At 38.0% G+C, this 19,885-nt stretch overlaps 1 protein-coding gene and 1 non-coding gene across 3 annotated transcripts in view; one reads left to right on the top strand and one right to left on the bottom strand.

Annotated features, from left to right (window-relative positions):
* The first annotated feature begins 2,565 nt into the window (after positions 1 to 2,565).
* Positions 2,566 to 2,729, top strand: LOC124386645. The gene has a single exon (XR_006925974.1). It is a non-coding gene; the product is annotated as a U1 spliceosomal RNA (small nuclear RNA).
* A 4,902-nt stretch (positions 2,730 to 7,631) lies between these two features.
* The window catches only part of immp2l (inner mitochondrial membrane peptidase subunit 2), a 119,755-nt gene continuing 107,501 nt past the window's right edge, over positions 7,632 to 19,885 (bottom strand). For both annotated transcript variants that reach the window (XM_046849623.1, XM_046849625.1), the window contains exons 5-6: positions 14,583 to 14,685; positions 7,632 to 7,968 (exon numbers count right to left, since the gene is read on the bottom strand). In XM_046849623.1, the coding sequence (XP_046705579.1) occupies positions 7,810 to 7,968; positions 14,583 to 14,685 (262 nt within the window). In that variant the 3' untranslated portion in view covers positions 7,632 to 7,809. The remainder of the gene's footprint in view (positions 7,969 to 14,582; positions 14,686 to 19,885) is intronic.

Below are 19,885 nucleotides of genomic sequence, written 5' to 3' on the forward strand. Positions count from 1 at the left end.
ACAAATATTTTGTTTCAAGTCAGAGTCAAACAGATTGTGCACATTTCTGGATTAGCTTTCTTGAGAAGTCAAAGGCATACCCAGGAGCCTACCAGCCACCTTTTTGAATAAGTAACGCACGGTATGATGCCTCCTGAAATGGGCACAAGAAGCTGACATTTTGGGGGCACCACTAGCCTAAAACAACCACAAGAATAATAAAAAAAACCTATACTATAACATTACTATTTAAAACACTAAAACTAAAGTTAATTAAAAGAGAATGTAGAAAAAAAGCACTTACCTTCCACCACCTGTGCAAAATCTACTCTTTGAGGGTTTTGTCTGAAGCCACAAAGAGACTTTTGATGCATACCTCCAAAGAGCTATTGCTGTCTTTGCCAAAAGGCCTCGAACAGTGTAGTATCTGCCCAGTCAGACATAAATGTCTTCTCTATTCACAGTTTCATTAAGCATTAACACTCACAGTTTTAAGGGAATTGTCAGATAGGTTGTATAGAGCTGCAGTGTTGACCCACAAAACTTTCCAAATCAAAAGTTTCCCAATCTTCTCATTACGGTGCATCTTTCTATGCATTAAAGGCACTTAAATGCACAAACGTGCATCCACCAGCTTTCCTCCTGAAACTACCAAATGTTTTTAAACCCATGAATAAGGTCATTTAATTCCCATGTGCTTGGTTTAATAAAAAAATAAATACAAATAAAAATTAAGGGCCAGCAGGTTTCAATTCACAATGTTAATGCTGCAGGTGGTTGGTTAGAGGGTCCTGCAACAACGCCCACTGATGAGCCTGCATTTAAGTCATTTCTCTCTTCTGGTTATATATCACTAGGCCCCAATGGGGTCAAACATCCAGTTATAGTTCTAAAAGAGACACTGGTGTTGCTCAATCCGTTATTTTACAAATGTGCTACCCTTTTCAGAAGTCTCCTATGCAGGCAGTGATTTATTGCTTTAGGGCATTCAACTGTATGTGATTCATGTACCTCTGCACTACATATATCTGGAGAATGAGGACTTTCCAGGTTTCAAAAAAGTGGCAGTTCATTCAGCTCATTCAGTGAATGGAGTTTCGTTTATTTTGGAGAATGATATAACAGGAAGTAAAATCTTTTCCTTAACTGAACTGGTGACTGATTCAGTGGAGAACGATCTTGATGTAGCCATTCGGTATCACTCTGTATTTCCTGCCTGTGTGTTAGCACAGCATCACTTGCCCAGCAGAAAATCCTGGGAAATGTTCTAGATTTGTCTGAAACTTTTACGTGTCAGGAGAAACTCTTTACAGATAAAGTCCCTTGTCCTGTTCCTGTTGTCTGTCTAATCTGTGAGATCTTTCAGATTCCGGGCCTTTCTGCAGTCCATCTTAGTAAAACTGTGCCCACCTTCCATAGATGAAGTTGTAGCTTTGTGCAAACTGACAAATGCAGAAAAATGTGTAAAATATATGTACAGCAAATGAATTAAAAAGGCTCTGGAAGTGTAGAAATGTGCAGAAGCTGTAGAACAAGTACATGTAAGTGTATATCCATAAAATTAGATTAGAGCAAGATGTGTGTAGGGCACAGTATATTTAGACAAATTTACAATAAGATATACATTGTACGTACGAAAGCTCTACACATTGTATATACATATGTTATATAGACATGTAAAAGTTAGTCTAGGATATTCTATGAATTTATAATTAGTTATAACTATCCAGAGATAATGATTCAGAGGGACAATGGAGGAATCAGATGATACAGAATGTACAGAGTGGAGATGAACTACATAATGATTACTGGCACAAGAATGAGTAAAGTAAATTAATCTTATTTAACAGTTAAAACAAAAAACATTTCATATGTATAGTTTCGCACCAAATACTTACAACAGCGTCTCTAAAAATATACAATTATACGGGTAATAAAGTATAACTGATAACTGTAATACATAAATCAGACGGAACTATGCATCCGGATTCTCGTTACCGGTCGGACTCATTACCGGTCGAACAGAATGTTCTGCTGTAGTTTGTGCAGCGCTCTGTTTTCTTAGACTATGGCTATATAGTAACTTATAATCACATACAATTCATATTCGACTTGTTTATTCTATTCGCTAAAACAACGAATTGAAGGGTCTTTTCTGTAGTTTTGCTTTAATCTGCAAACACGGGGGGCGGGGCTAATATTGTAGAGAGACTTCAGAACAAACTTTACTTAAATTAAATATTATTACTGACTATTAAAGTTTACCATGAAATGCAACGCTTAAGTTTTCTAAGGAGAAAACGTGTAATTTTGGTGCATTTGCTACTTAAACGAAGCCATTTCCTGAACATCTTGTTAAATATTCAGAAGCAGTGCATCATGGGATGTGTGAGTGGTTTTGGTTGTTAATAAAACAGTAGATTGCACTGGTGTGTGTGTAATAAAGGTAGTACTTCTTTTACATTACTTTTAGATTGCAGTGTTTTACACTCGAAAATGTGTATAATGGGTCAGCGCTGTTTTACTTACCATGATGGTGAACAGTGTGTGCTGTGGTGCAGTCTGTAGCTGATGCTTGTAGAACTCATACTTACCTGGCAGGGGAGATACCATGATCAAGAAGGTGGTTCACCCAGGGCGAGGCTCAGCCATTGCACTCCGGTTGTGCTGACCCCTGCGAATTCCCCAAATGTGGGAATCTCGACTGCATAATTTGTGGTAGTGGGGGACTGCGTTCGCGCTCTCCCCTGATTTCATTGTACTAAAGTTAGACTTACTAAAATTTATTTGTACAGTAACCCTGTAGCTGTACTTTTTTTAAAATCATTTTTAACCCATTTCTTTTAAGTTTTACTGGTTACAGAAAATCTTCAATATTTTTTAACTTGAGTGTAGATCTGAAATCATTTAAATTAGATAAAAAAAATATATATATATATATATATATATATATATATATATAAATAAAACTCCATCCCCTCCTAAACCTATTGTTTTTTTTAACTGATAAAACTTTTAGGAGTAGTTTTTGAATTCTGTTTACCTTTGCAGCATTTTAGCAATTAACATTGTGCCGAAGCAGCTTTTCAGAATTATGTCGAGATTTCGTAGATTGATTTAGCCTTTTATCTTATAGTTTTTGTCTGAATTTTTTCCTCTTTTTCCCCCTGATGATACGAATAATACAAAAAAAAAATATTTTAGATGGCATTTATTTACATTTATTTACAATTATTTTAGGTTCTGTATATAACATCTTGTTTATATAAACAGATGTCAGTGTCTAGATTTGGCCTCAAGAGGGCGCCGTGACTCAACTTTAGAACAGTTCTGTGGAAGGGTTTCTTCTAGAGGAAAAGACATTTGCAAGTGTTTGGAAGTGATGCTCAACACTGAAATCTTCAACAGCTATTCAGAGTCACTTTGCTGAAGATGCACATGTTTACACCATTGAACAGTTTGGTATTCGTTCTGTTTAGTTTAAAAACAAAAAAAAGGTGTTGGGCTAAAAACTTACAACTTTTTTTATCACATGCATGAAAGTAATCACAGTAAATATTGTGATGAGAGCTAATGCGGAGAGTTACAGCTACGACCCCAAAATATTTGTTCACCTCACCTCATTTCAAGACTGGATCACTGCAACTCACTCTTATGCTGAGTTACTGATCCAGAATGCATTTTGCATGACCTCCTAAGTTCTCTCGCACCACCCAAATGCTACACTCCATCTACTGGCATCCTGTCATTCCCTGCATCAGATTTAGAACACCGATGCTCGCCTACAAAGCCAAAAATGGACCAACATTCCCTACCTCTCAGCACTTATCTTACCTCGCACTAAAGCGCCATCTCTCCAATCCTCACCTCTGCTTGACTCGTCCCACCATCCCTCAGTGTACAAGAGAGACATGCTCCAAGACTCTGGCACAGAGGGGGTGGAACAAACTTCCACTTCTTCCTCTTCCAGCAGAACTTAAATTAGCACTTCAAACAAATGAACAATCTTTTTCTCACAACAGTTTTTAGACTTATGCAATTCATAATCTGTGACCTAATAAAGCTTTTCAACTTACTTTTGTAAGTTGCTCTGCTTAACGGCATCTACAAAATTTCATAAATGTGAATAAATGCACGCTCCTGTGTGATGGTTTATCTATTTTATACCACAGTAACATTTTAACAATTTTCAGTATTGCTGAATGTCTGTTGACATTTGATATAGCAGAGTTATAGCACTATTTTATACCTGCATCACCTGACATGTACAGATAAAGATCTATCTGTCACCTACTCAATTTATTTTGGGTAAGAGTTTGTTTTCCACATGGTAATGGAGTTCATATAAAACAAAACAAAACAAAAAACGTGACGCATATAAATATACAATTAAATATAACTAATAATAAACATGTCACTATTGTTATTAATGTTAAATACTGTTGTTTAAAAAATGCAAAATGCTTTCTTCTCTTTACTCTGTAAAGTAACAGCACACACAACATGGTTTCACTCTCCTTTAGAGGACTTTTCACTGCCATTATTAATGCTTATAATTGATGATTAAAAAAAGCAATTTCTTGTCATTCTATTTTGGCTATTTCATCCCCATCAGGAGACAAACATACACACATAGACACAAAGACACATGCATACACACTATAGTGATTTGCTGAAAAGGCTTATTATCCTTTGCAAATATCCAAGTTGTATCTCCTGTGTTATTAAGGGCTTGAGGCGATCACTGTATATAAAAATGTTTAAAAAAAGGGAGGTAGAATCGCAAACAAGCAACTTTCCTGCGACACACAACTTATCAAGTGAAAGCTCAAGAGTGCCTCAGTCTACCCCTGGAGTTTGAGCGCTGAAATTGGATTTTAATTGGTTCTTCCAACAATACCACCCCACTCCTGCTCAGGCTGGATGGAGCTCAGGACAAACGTCAGGATGTGTGCGTGTAACTCGCAATGTAGACAAAGACAAACTGAGATGGTTAGAAATCATTCAGCAGCCACCTGACGATGCCGTGACACAGATCATTTAATCTGCATTTGATTAATCAAACATGACATTATGACTTATTTACTGTAGTTACTGTAGGCTTCTCTCATCCACAGTTTCCGGGTTTCTGAGGCCACCCTGCGCTTGGGGTTTTTGAGGATCGCATGCTCTCCCTGTGTGGGTTTCCTCCCACCTGCCAAAAACATGCAGGTAGCTGGACTGGCTATTCTATATTGCCCCTTGGTGTATGTGTGTATGGTGTGACAGACTGGTGCAGTTACTGTAGATGAAAGAATAAAAGCGAATGAAATAATAAAAGCTTTAATTAACATTAATTAGGCTACTGATAGTGTGTGCTTGTGCCAAGGTAATGACATTAATATTGATAAAAAGGAAGGATATTAGGCGTAATGAGGTTTATGTAAATTTTACTCATTTGTTTTTTAGGTTAATCAAATTAGTTTTATTGGGCTAATCAGTGCTAATGACTTTTTAGGTCAAATCATTTAGGTGTGAACAACAGCAGTTCTTTCCCTCCCTTCTTCTCAAGTTTGATGCCATAAACCCAGATAGCAGACAGTGTAATTCACAAGCTATAGCCGCTGTCATCTGTAAGTAATTTTATGTACGTTGAGGTCGAATGAGATTTTGTGAGTTAGCCAGTGAACCTAGCACAGCGAGTCAGTGATTAAATGAGGCTATGACTCTGTGACTCCCACTGACTCTCTGTAAATCAGTGAGTCATTGTGTGGGGCAATGTGTGAGTCGGTCATAGAATCAGTGAGTGATGCAGTGAAAGAGTCAGTTAATGAGTTAGTTCATTTTAACTGATTTTATCTGCTTTAGTGAGTGTGGTTCATGTGGTTGCTCAGTGGTTAAGGTGTTGTACTTTGGATCTAAGGTCATGACAAATCCCAGTACCAACAAGCTGTCACTGCTGGGGTCTGGGTCAATGGGTGAGTCAGTAGGTGAGTCAATTCAATTTATTTTTATTTGTATAATGCTTTTAACATTGGAAATCGTCTCAAAGCAGCTTTAAGCAGAGTCAGTGAGCTCAATATTCATTAAATCAGTCTAAGTAAATCAGGGAGGTAATCTGTGAGTCAGGCTGTCATTAAATCAAGGTAAATCAGTCACAGGAAATCAGTGAGTCAGTGGGTCAGTTAGTGAATCAATGTGTGGGTTAATCACTATATATGTTACTCTCAGCATGTCAGTCAAAGTGAGTTAATGTGCGTGTCAGTGATTCAGCTACTCAGTCATGTGACTAAATTAATAAAAAAAATCTCTAAATGTGGCCTTTTTCATTTTAACTGCTTTTTTATTGTTATTTTATCCAGTTTATTCTTTCTTCTTATTCTTTTGCTTTTTTTTTTTTTTTTGCTCGGTGCTCTAAATATTATTTTGGCTAATAGGATTAGGAAATGGTTATAAAACCGCATATAACTAAATGACATTTACAGAAAACATACCATATGCTGCATGCAAGGAGTAATAGAAATCAAGAAACGGGTGCCTCTTCCTGCATGGTCTTGTTGAAATCCCATGTGACCGTCTTAATCATGCTGAAATCAGCTTGGCTCAGACACTGAACCTCATATCTGAGCTGCTGAATGTCTATCCCTGTGGACAAACAGCTTTATGAGAAAGATTCTGACACACACTCGCATGCATGCACCTCCACCACTGGCTTTTAGGGAAATTCAATTTGGGATTCAATTTCTCCTGCACTGGAGGTAATGTGCTTGTCATGTTCAATAAGAGATTGTTTCCCCTGTGAAGAGCTGCTTCGGTATACTAATAAGCTGTTTTGATAGGGTCGTCCTCTGTGAGGGGGAAAAAAAAATCATGCTATCTGTCCAGGGCACAAGCAAAAACACACTGTAAAAAGCCTAAGCGTCCATTATCATACGAAACAAAGTTTGACTGACATATCCTTCAGTTCGGTTCTCTTTTCTAACATTGTCTAAAAGATTTCCAGAGCCGATTTATGTTTGCCATCCAAAGAACTAATCACAGACCAGCACGAAGAGCTGTATTGACCTGCGGCCACTCACATTAAAACCTATTGAGTTTAGAGCTACGGTGATTGACCTTCCTAAAGAACTGAGCTTTAGAGAAAGCTAAATTCATTGCAGGACCTTTTAAGGATGTGTCTGTCATAGGCAGCACACAATCATTAGCTGAACCTGCTTCTGTCATGCATCTAAAGCTTTTCTGCATACGACAACCTTCTCCCCAAAATCTCTGTGGCTCAAAAGTCATGAAGTACTCGAGCTGGGGCTTTATGATTATTATCCCTAGTAAATACTAAATGCTGAATTTGTTATGGTTAATAAGTTTCTATATTCAGTTCGACTAAGTAGAAAAATAGTACTTTTACTGCCTGACCTAGTGAACCAGTATGAGGATGTATTTATTGATATAGAGTTTAAAGTACTTCTATAATTCAGTCTGGATAAGAGCGTCTGCCAAATGCCATAAATGTACATTTTTAAAAGTCTCATAGTATCAGGTATCCTCCAGGCGTAGATTTGCTTCTAATGGGCTTTTCCTAATTGATAAATGAACTTGTCATTTACACAATTGAACCAGTGACTGACTGGTAAAAAAAAAAAAAAAAAAAAAAATACCAGTCATTAGGAAAAACCTACTGTATCCATCAAATTTATTTGTTCAAATTAATCTTAGCTTTGAAAATTCAAAGGCCTTTATGTTTTTCTCCTTCTTCTGCATGTAAAAAAAAAAAAACATTGTACACACATCTACAGCTCAAACATGTTTCCTGTCCTGAACAGAGTCAGTGTTACTGTCTATCTACCCAGAAGGTCATTTTGTATCATCGTATTCATCACCATCTTCTTCTGTTGATCCTCCCGAGTTGAACAGAGGTCTGCGGGCGACTGGAACACACGGTTTGATCCTCTGCCACCGGTTTGGAGGCCATAAGATGTGAGATGCTCTACCGTGGAGGAGTCCGAGGGAAACCTGCAGGAAGGCAATTCTGTTTACTGACCCTATTAACATACATATATATATATATATATATATATATATATATATATATATATATATATATATATATATATATATATATAAAAAACGGCCAATGACTGAGAATAATTCTGTGAAACCGATGATAAAGGGGTGAGCGTCCCATCCTAATATAAGTAACATTCTTTTAATGTTCATCAATCAAGAAGAGGGAGATTCAAGAAACACTTTATTTAGCTGATAATAACGAACACCTCGTGCTGAGTTTTATGTTTAAAATGAGTGCAAGGTGCCATGAATAGCACTTCAACTTACAAGTAGTCGCTGATGACTGTTTCTGAACATCCGTAGCTGCTTTACTGCATTTCTACAAACAAACCTCTAATAGCCTTGTAACAATGATCAACTCTTACGTTCCACACTCAGACAATTCCCTATATGAACACTATATGGACAACAGTTTGTGGACACAATTCATATATGCTTTTTAAAAATCCCTTTCAATATTTAGTCTGCATTTACTGTTATAATAACCTCCAGTCTTCTGGGGAAAAGTTTCACTAGATTTTGGACTGTTCTTGTAAAGACTTGATCATTCAGCTACAAGGGTGTTTGTAAAGTCAGGTACTGATGTAGGTAAGGAGCTCTGGGGGGCAGTCAGTGTTCAGGTTCATCCCAAAGGTGTTCCATAAGGTTGAGCTTTATAGCAGGACACTCAAGATCTTCCACTCTAACCCATGTAAAGCATATCTTCATAGAGCTGGCCTTGTGCAAAAGGGTATACTCATGCTGGAACAGGTTTGCGTCTTCTAGTTCAGAAGTGAAGGGAAAATGTAATGCTACCACATTAAAAGACATCCTACACAATTGTATGTGTTCAGAATTTTGTGGAAGTACCACATGTGAAAAGTCAGGCATCTCTACTTTTGTGTCTATATAAATGTATTTGATTTATTTCCAAATGTAATAATATTACTGGCTTTCATGACTCTGTTAAGGCACATAAGGTAGATAAAGCTGTGAGCGCAGCATAGCATTCAAAAGCTCCACATTTGGGCTGATTTACACAGTGCTGTACTTCTAAACAAGGTAATATGAGCAGTTCAGCCCAACACATGACGGCAATGGTTTTTATTGCACTTTTTATTTATTGCAAGCATTCCAGACTAAATCTCTAATCTCTTTGTGCACTTGCAAATTGATTGTGTGCTGCTGAGAAAGAGATGTGACTTTAGCCTGTGTCGCCTATCCATTAATTCAAAATCCTTAAGCGCTAACAGCAGAGGAAGTCATGTCTGACCTCGGTTTTCCTCATTTAAAACAGGGTTTGGCTCAGAACTGGGTTCTTGAGAGCATCCCTATCATTGGCACAGTGTCACATGGGGCAGCTATGCCTAAAGGAGAGAGAGAGCGAGAGAGAGAGCGAGAGAGAGATAACTGCCTTATTTTAAACACAGCTAACAGATGCTTGTGATTGGCTAAGATAATCAACCAGAGAGCAGAGCAATTATACTTTCATGAACTCTGGAATGGATTAAAAAAAAAAAAGAATCCAAAGTTACAAAGTTTGAAAATAATTTATACATTATTATAATACTCCTGAGTTTTAGCTATAATGGTTAGATAATGGCTGAATACGATAATCAGAATAATATACCTCAATTATTCTGCCAATAGAAATATAAAATATCGCAATTTATCGATTTTTATCTTAAATCAAAGGGAAAACTGGCTTTTACAAAAGACAGCTGGACCATCCAGGAACCCAAGTGCTATATCTTCGATATATGTGATGGCACATGCTCTTTACTGTTCTTTAGCTTTAAGGATCAACCAGAGCAAATTTAATATGAAGTAATCAATCTGGCCATAGATGGGCAGCGAGGGCCTGCACTGTTTTTGGCAGCTGAGGAAGCCAGACAATGCTTCTAGTGCATATTGCTCTCAGTTCTGTTTCTGGGATTTTTGCAAATACCTGGAATGGCTGAGGAGGATTATCTGAACAGGGGATTAAGGGACATAGAGGTCTCCAAGTTAAACAGTCTTAGAGCTCTGGCAAGCTATTAAAACTAAACCCAAAGCATATAGCTCTTGAACACTATCTGATGAAACACGATGAACCATGATTGAGCTTCAGCTAAATTTAATAAGTGAGATGTCAGTATCAGTGGCTTAGTGAGATATCATTTAAACAGAGCAATTGCAAAAAAAAAAATAAAAATTATGTTGCAACATAGGAGACATAATGTGTCAGACTTTTATGAGATTTGTGCTTTTCCTAGTTTAACACACATGATTTACTCCATTTAGGCCATGAGTTGATAGGAAACACAGTTATAGGAAACCATTCAATGCATGATGCACAAAATGTATGTAGCTATTACTATCATGAAATGGATTCTTCTCCAATATCAGTGCATCCTCGGTTTTATTCACTATATGCCTCAGGGATTCAACAATTTTTACTCCATTAAAGAATCGTCTTTTTTTGCCTAGTTATAATTACACTTAATCCAGTGTAATGTCTGCAAACAGAGTGAAACATTATTTATGTTATCACTCATCAGATTTTTGTTTGTCTGCCTCTTTAATTTATAAGACAAACAAAATTAAGTTTGTTGAAAGAAAGGGCAGATGGGAAATGTCAAAAGATTTCAACTTGGAGACTCCTTTCAAAAATCCTCAATAAATATTATCGAACGTATAATTTTTTTAAAGGTTTGTTGACGTTGGCGTGACCGCCTGATGTTCTGAAAGCTTAATAATTTTTGTGCTACCCTCTGGTTCTCTATTTAAGGTTTACTGCTATAGTATTGTCAAAATCCTTACTTGGACTCTGAATGTGCTTTCCAGTGTCCTTAATTAATACATATTAAGAAGCATACATAACAATCCATATTACTTTCGCTCTCTTCCGTTCCCTCACCTCCTCTCTCTCTCTCTCTCTCTCTCTCTCAAGCTAATAATTTTCCAGAGTTTCTGTCCCCTTCTGCTCTCTAGACCTACCTGTACCAGCTAAACATCCATCCCACACAGGGGTGGATCTATGAGGGTGGCATGGGGTGGCAACTGCCACCATAAGAAAAAGCATTACCACCCAATGTGCCACCTAAGCACTGGTATCCCAATGTATAATTCTGTAAAGCTGCTTTGAGACAATGTCTGTTGTGAAAAGCGCTATAGAAATAAACTTGACTTGACTATAAAATATAAATATATAAATCAGTTTCCTCAACCAATTTATAGCAGCGGCACTTTAATGTGATTACATTAAAAAAACATATATCTGTACAACGTAGTACAACTCTTATGAACTACTACTGTTTGATTTTAGTGAATCAAACCATCTAAATGCAACCAGCCTGATCATTGATCACAAACAAATGACTATCCAATTTTTTATGGAATCGAAGCATTTGTTTAAATGTACATGTATTATATATTATATATTATAGTTTTGATGATATCTTCACATGCATTAATGACTAACAGCATAACTCTAAACTATTTTCAAAAATATGTTGTTCAGTATCTTGTCACGTCACATGACAACAACGCATTTGCCAGTGTCTGTCCATATGCTGATTTAAATGTGGATTCTGTGTATTTGTAATGTGTTTTTGACTAAAGTAAACCAGTACAATACATTGAGGTTTTGTATCTATATATAATCTGTATTGTGTATCATGCTCAGTAAATGAAACTTGTCATAGAGTTGAACTTGCTACTGGTTTGCATTGAACTCAAAATACAGAAGATAAATCTACCTTACCATCTCATTTCATTTATGGTCTTCCAATCCAAATACCAGGTTCAGGTAAAGTCAATCACACATCACTTTAATTACATTTTTATATACAAGAAGTGCGCCATATTGTATACACTGAATATGTATATGACTGCTTAAATCCACAAAGACCACGCAAGGATGCCTGCTTCAGTGTTTCACCCTCGTAATTCTCATGCCACCCCCTTAGCTACCCCATAAATAATTTTCTAGATCTGCCCCTGATCTCACATGAACAGCCTAAGGATCAATGAGGTTGAATTTACACCAAGATTATAGTGAACAGTTTGCTATAATGGCTTTGGGCTACAATTGTCTTGAATATTCTTTTCAATCAGGGGTTCATCAGTGGAACTATAATGAATATGATATTTGGAGTCACACAGATGAGGATGGATCCCAATCTCAGGGAGTTTTTTCTTGCCACTGTCACCACTGGCTTGATCATTAGGGATAAATGTATAGGGACTAATTTATTGATGCTAAAATTGATATTTGCAATCTATTTAAATCTATGAAGCTGCTTTGGGACAGTGTCCATTGTTAAAAGTGTTATGCGAATAAAAAACGAGTTGAATGAAACTGAATCGAAGTCAATCCATCTGTCATTTTTTACTATCAGAATGAGAGCATATTAGAATGACTACAGCAATATAATTCACCATCAAAGCTGCTCTTACAGAAAACAATTCAATGTTTTGATCAACTAATCAGATGGACAATGCAACATAGAGCTTTGTGTTAAATAAATCATATCTCTACAATACTGTGACCTTCAAGAACCAGACAGAGCCCTGTGCTAATCTTAATTGCATGCTTTACAGTGAACAGTAAAAACGCAAGGCAGTGTTTTTAAAAGCCCAGATTTCAATCCTTCATTTTGAGGCCAAATGAAGCTGCACATCCCACAGCCACAGCCCCCACCCCCAACCACAACCCCCGTCTCACCCCATAATGCATCAAGTCAAGGTGAAACTGCAGTCCACAGTAAAACGGCAAAAACAAACTGCCCGAAACATCCAGCAGGTATATTTCTCTGGTGATATACGACCTGACAGTGTTTTGGCAAATATGTCTTACATACAACGGTACAGTGTGGTGTGTGTGTGTGTGTGTGTGTGTGTGTGTGTGTGTGTGTACTCGAGAGCAAAGCACAGGAAGCATTCTGAGGAATGGACGAGCACCGGTAATAAAAGAGACACCACGAGAAGCTTATTTATTTACTTTCTGACAAGAACCATCATTTAAAAATGTGCCAGAGGACAAAAATACAGCAATGCCGCCAAGAGCTTCAGGCTATAGAAAAGGACGTTGGGAAAAAGCCACTAAACAAAAACACTTCCTTCAACACAAGCTGTACAACGTCTCAAATCTTTCAGCTGATACCGTAATTGTTTGAACAGAGAGGAATAAAGAGGGCAAAGTGACAAAAAGAAACTGTTCTACACAATAATACATTTAAAGTTTGTGTGTGTGTGTGTGTGTGTGTGTGTGTGTGTGTGTGTGTGTGTGTGTGTGTGTGTGTGTCAGTATAGCACACAGCGTGGGTGAGGTGGCAGAGCAGAGCAGGGCTGTAACTAATGTCCTCAGGAAGCGGGTTTTTCTGTGCTCCCTACATTTATTTTACTTACTATCTACAGAGGTGGGATATGCTAATGATGTGTTTTTGTTTGACCCGTTCAGAGGTGCTTTGTTGCTAACAAGAAATTTCTAGCAGACGGACAGATTAAATTAAATTTTACCACAAAAAAAACCCCCAACCTTACTTACACCGTGGACGAGACAGATAACTGTTTTTTTTTCAGATGTGCACCAAGCAACAGCAAGAAAGCAGCGAGACAAAAGTTTGGTGTGATTGCTGCAGAATAATAAACAGCTCCTGCATTTTTTAGCTGCCCGATTCTCGCATAATCCCATCCTTTTGTTTTCAATTGGTTCACTTAAGCTGCCAGGTTCCAACCTACAGCTTTTCACAAAAGTTTGGACCAAAAATATATTGCTTTTGTTTAAAGATCACCATCGTTCCCAACAATGGATCACCGATCACCAATGCTCTCATTGAGCATTTACTCACCAAAATTGATTCCAACATTCAGTCACTGAGTAGCACTGTTGCCAAAGTCCAGTTGTCCAATCCATACTGATTAGTATTTAGACTTTGGTAAAGGTGTTAATCACTGTTGGTCCATTTAGTTCTCCAGCTCACATTACACCTTCGGCTTTCTGGTCACCATCGTTACCAAGATCACCAATGTTCTTATTGAGCAATCACTTATCTCCAATAAACGCAATATATAATCACTGATTTCCAAAGTTTAATTAATGGTCACCAATGTTGTAATTAAGCAATCACTGATCTCCATTCATCCTAAAATCTATTCACCAAACATCACTGTTCTCACTGAGCAGTCACTGTTCACCATTGTTCCCAACATTGAGTCACCAATCACCATTGTTTGTAGAGAGTAATCACTGTTTCCCTTTGTTCAAAAAGGTTAATCACTGATCACTATTGTTCACAACACTCAGTCACTAATCATCATTGGTCTCATTGAGCCATCACTGATCACAACTGATCACAAAGTCCAAACACTAATTACCACTGTTTTCACTGAGCAGTCAATGTTCAACCAAAGTTTGACCTGCCCACAAAACCCACCTCTTTTTCATTTAACATGTTTTAACATGAATTTGTGTAATACTAATTTAAAATACTAATTTGTGTGATATTTGTGTGAATAATTTCTCACAAATTTTGAATTTATAAATTATTTTTTGATAAATGAAATGCATTTATGTGAAAAAGTAATGGTAGATTCACCGGTCCAAAGGTGTTGCTGTCCAAACTGTGTCCATGATGATCTCCCTCGATCCACAGGTGTCCGTCTGGAACTCTCACATAACGATTTTTATAGCCCAGAGTCCTGCAAACAGTCAGAAAGCTGAAGTTAAACATTCCTGCAGCATTAGAACAGTAACACATTCACTCAGTTTAGAGGTGGGGAGTAATGAAATACAAATACTTAAATGCTGTAGATTTTTCTGGTATCGGTACTTTAATTGACTTTATATTTTTCGGGCAACTTTTTACTTTCATTTTTTCACATTCAACATTACATTTTATACACAAATATCTTTACTATCTACCTCTTACATTTTCAAAACAGACTCGTTACTCATAACTTTTTCAACCTACCACTAGTGTATTATTTCCTTGCTTTCCGCACCAAAGACATAGGCTAGTTTACGAAGCTAACAATCAGCAAGGCAGAAGGCAACAAGAAGTATAGGGTTAACGTGGATGAGACAGAGGGAGTCATCGATGCAAACATGACTGAGAACAGAAAACTTCCTGATCACCTGATCATCACTGTCATATTTTTTCGGATTGTGTTCTGTATGGTGGTTGTTCAGCCTGAATACATTCATTAGGTAACAGTATTTGAGATTCGTTTTGTATTAATATGTTAAAAAAATGTGAGGTCCTGTTACCAGCGTGACACTAAAACAGGTAGTAGTAATGGGTACTTTTTACTTAAGTACATGTCAGAGCCTTCTTTAGTTTAACTTGAGTGAAAAAGTGTAGTCAGTACTTCAACTTTTACCAGAATCTTTTAAAACAGGAGTATCTGTACTTCTACCTAAGTGAAAGATGTGTGTACTTTGGCCACCAGTGTTTCTAGAAACATCTCCACGAAAACACATCTGCCTATGCAACCTCTAATCCTTGTTAAGTTTTAAGTTTATTTTTCATGTGCACAACACATCAGTGACAACTGACTGTTACAGGACTGATGAATGGTTTAATATGAAATCCAATTTCCTGTTTGTCATTAGCTTTGGATCAATAATCAAAAGCAATAAGCCAATGTTTAATTTTCTGGTTGTGTCTGAGATGTGTGGCTGTCTCATATCTGTAGTGGTGATTTGGTAGGACACTGGTTGGACAGGGGCCAAAAGGCTGCTGGAATGAGCAGGAAGAGCCAAGGAAAGACTTTCAGGTCAGGCAGAATGAAATATACCATCCATGATTACAGCTGAAATTACAATAAAACTGAGGTATCTATGCTACTAATTTACTTTCCTAATAGCATTGGGCTACAAAAAACATTATATCCCATTACTTGGAGATGATCATTACAGAGCCCGATGTCTGCAACAAACTTGTACGCAGAAAAATGTGAGGATTTAAACGAGTACATAGCTAGATCAGTGCATCTAAACAAAGGCTATTCAATTTTTACATATTTTATTATCTATTCCATTAATTAACAACAATGACCAATCTCTAGACGTAGAATAGGAGAACTCTAAAAAAAAATCTGAAAAAAAAAAAAAAAACAGTTCAAGTGTATGCTTCAATAGTTGTATCACTTTGATCCCACTTTGCATGAAATGGACTAATGGATTAATCAGGTTTTAGCTACAGAAAAGATGACCAGTCCACTACATTTGAAGAAACAGGACAAGAGCTTCAGTTAATTAGGATAAATGCGATCTCATTGACTCGGACTGTAGCATGTTTGCTGGTGCCAGACGGGCTGTGTGAATAATTCAGAAACCATGTGGAAATCTCCTGAGATTTCCCAACATGTCAATCTATATGACGATCTCTAATCAGATATTTTCAAGCCAACAGGAAGGCTACGGTAAGTAAAATAACCACTATTAACAACCACGGTGAACAGACCAGCATCACATAATGCAACAAAAACAATTTTTTAGGCGAATAAGCTTCACCAACAGGAGACCATATCACGTTCCACTCCTATCAGCCAAGAGGTTACAATAGGCACAGACTCGTAAAAAACTGGGCAGTTAAGGATTGAAAACAGACCAGATGATTTATTAGGGGTTAGAAAGACATTGAAGAAGAACTAACTGAGCATTATCTTTTCAAAGAGCATACATGCTATTAGTCTTCTAGCTCTTTTTCTTGTACTTTTGTGTGGGCTGAATGAAATGAGGCAGAGAGCTGTATTTTGCCTTTGAGGCCTTCAGATTGACACCTGTGTCCTAATAATTTTGCTGTGAACAACAAAAACAACTGATATAAGGAGAGAACATTTTCTTGCTGTGTTTTTAAATAGAGCCAGAAGCATTCTGCCTGATAGTCAATACTCAGCCCCTCGCTAAGAAAGCACTATTAGCTAATTAGCGCTCGACATTTCAAATTCAGGGCGTGTAGAAATCGTGAGATGTAGTGTTATTGGTGTTCGACTGTTTAGAAGACAAAGCGAAATATTATCTGATATGCCTGGCACATTGTAAAGGTTACTGAAAAGCTAAACATCAAACTTTGTATACAAAGGAAAACGGAAAACCAGAGCTGGTTAGTGCCAATGGATCAAATGCAGTTAAAAAAAATAAAAAATAATCAAAGAGCTCTTTTACACAGTAGATATAGAAAAGATGTAAAATAAGTTAATGTAGCCTAAGGGTCTCACAAAAAAAAGAAAAAAGAAAAAAACACAAAAGTACAGGAATGTTTTTCAGGCCCCTATAAAAAATTGGGCTCGGACATTCAAATCTTTTCTTTTTGATCTGAAAGCCCGTTTGTCATTTATTTTGCACCAAGGTAGGCACAATTATATACAATATAAATCAAATGGAAAATATGAACAGAAATTAAAAACTTTAATACAACACACATTTATACATGATGTACTTTCTATAATCTCTCTCTCTCTCTCTCTCTCTCTCTCTCTCTCTCTCTCTCTCTATATATATATATATATATATATATATATATATATATATATATATATATATAAACTCCATCTAAAAAATAATTTTTAGTCACTAAACATTTGTTTTACTGATGCACTAAGACTAGCGTCTAGCATAGCCGCTCGTTAGCTTTGCTACTTGTGCTAAACGTGTTACCAATTTATTCCGTAAGTGCGTCACATTTTTTGCAATGATGTCCGTTAACTACTGTGACGTATACTAGTGATTGTATTAAGCATACATTTCTTTGTAATTCAGTGCACTATGCAATTTGTTGTCTTGCCAATTTGATATTTGAGACCAATACTTCTTGTTTGGAGTCATATTATCCCAGTTTGTTCATGCTAGACTTGTCATGTTATGGTGTTATTTGTGTAATAAGCAGTTGTGTACTTTACTCTGATTCCTAGAAACTACCTCATGCACATGACCCTGTGTGTAGTATTATTCTTGTGCAATAAACAGCCAAATTCTATCTGATGACTCCAACTCCCTGACCTGAGTTCTGTGGCGGTCAATAACATAATCGCTAGAATCAGCAGGCAATCCGTAACAGTGGTCTAAGCTGGATTCATTGACTACCGCAATGATGTCATCAGAGAAGCAAGCAGCCTCTGTCTCTCATGCTGAAACATCAGATAGGCCCCCCAGGCAGCGCCGTACACCCAAGCATCTTGAGGATTATCTTATTGACTATAGTCACCGACTGGGCCCTTCCTCCCAGCCTGTCTGATAAGGAAAGGACAAGGCCGCTGACATGGCTGTGCTGCAGAGAAAGCTTATGTACAAACAATGACAGAGACAGCAGAATGAGCTGATTGAGCATATCCCATCGTTCTTGAGGGAAGAAGGTGAAGATGATCAAGGTGTAAATGCAGGCTTTAATTAAGAGTAGTCAAACAGGCAGGGTCAACAACTGCAAACAGATAGATCCAGGGGTAAGACAAAGGGTAATCCAAGAACAGGCAATTGTCAAGGGAGGCAGCAAACTACCACAAACTTGGTAAACAGGCCGAGGTCAAAAACACATGGAAACATGAAACAATGAACATGGTGAAACTTGGCAGGTGTGGCGAAACAAAATATGAAAACATTGGCTGGCATGAACAAAACAGAAGACCCTTGAGTACATCAACACACAGCAGAGTGTGTATTTGTGTGTCCCATTTATAGTCCTACTTCTGGGAACAGAGAGGTGTTTGTAATTAGTTCCCAGGCAGGGGCTTCTGGGAACTTTAGTCCAAATGAGACACAGACTTTTTAGCAGTGGTGCACTCTGGTGGTGAGGAATGACCGATCGGATACATGCCAGAACCCCCCCTCTACCTTGAAATAGTCCAGGTCAGCGGAGTCGAGACAGAACAGAGGGAGGGACGGGGCCAGGTCCATGTATTAGAGGAGGACCAGGAGACTGAGGCAGAGCAGGGAAACATGACAGAGCAGGCAGACCTGTAGACTGGGGCATAGCAGGCATAGCTGGAAACCATGGAGAAGTCGGCGAAGCAGGGAAACATGGCAGAGCCGACATAGCAGGGAAACATAGCGAGGGGGAACAATCGCGGAGCAGAAGGGCCCCAGGGCAAAGCAGGGGACCATGGCAGAGCCGAAGGGCACCAGGGCAAAGCCTTTGACAACCACAGCAGAGCCGGCAGAGCAGGGAAACATGGCAAAGCCTTTGACAACCACAGCAGATCGGCTGGGTCTGACGATCCCTACTGTGGAGCAGACGACCACCCGAGTGGTGCTGATAGCACAGGAAACCAAGGTGGATAAGGCAGAAAAGACTTTGGAGGCTCTGCAGCAGGCACTGCCACCTTGGTGACTGATTCAGTGATCTGCTCTAGAGGGTGACCCCAATGACACGTAAAGAATTCCCCAAATTACCCATTGCTGCTCAATGTTGGGGTGGCTGTTGTGAATTCTCTCCCTTTTGGTGCAAGTGGTGAGTGTGCACCATGCTGTACTTTGGAGGGAGGTGGTAGCTTAGTGGACTTTTTCCACACTAAGCTGCCACTCCTGGGGCCCCGAAGCAAGGCCCTTAAGCCCATAGCTGCTCAATTGTATGAATGAGATAAATGCAAGTCGCTCTGGATAAGGGTGCCTGACAAATGCAGCAAATGTACTACTGTACTATAATGCCTTAACTGTATAATCCATTTTGGACATCCTAAACGATTCATCGGGATTTTAAAGTTGCACTTTTGTCCTTGTTCTTATGGTTATAAGTGTGAAATAGATGTGTACTATATGGAACTGGATTACGAATGGGTTTTTTAAAAATACCTGTCAAATCACTGATCCAATAGGATCGTTAGTGTGAATGAACGAAAGGGAAAGTGTAGCATAAAGGCAAGCAACGAAATGCTTGTAAGAGCCTGAATCAAAGTCCTTTCA

The sequence above is a fragment of the Silurus meridionalis genome, chromosome 5 (assembly GCF_014805685.1).
Source record: "Silurus meridionalis isolate SWU-2019-XX chromosome 5, ASM1480568v1, whole genome shotgun sequence".
NCBI classification, from domain to species: Eukaryota; Metazoa; Chordata; class Actinopteri; order Siluriformes; family Siluridae; genus Silurus; species Silurus meridionalis.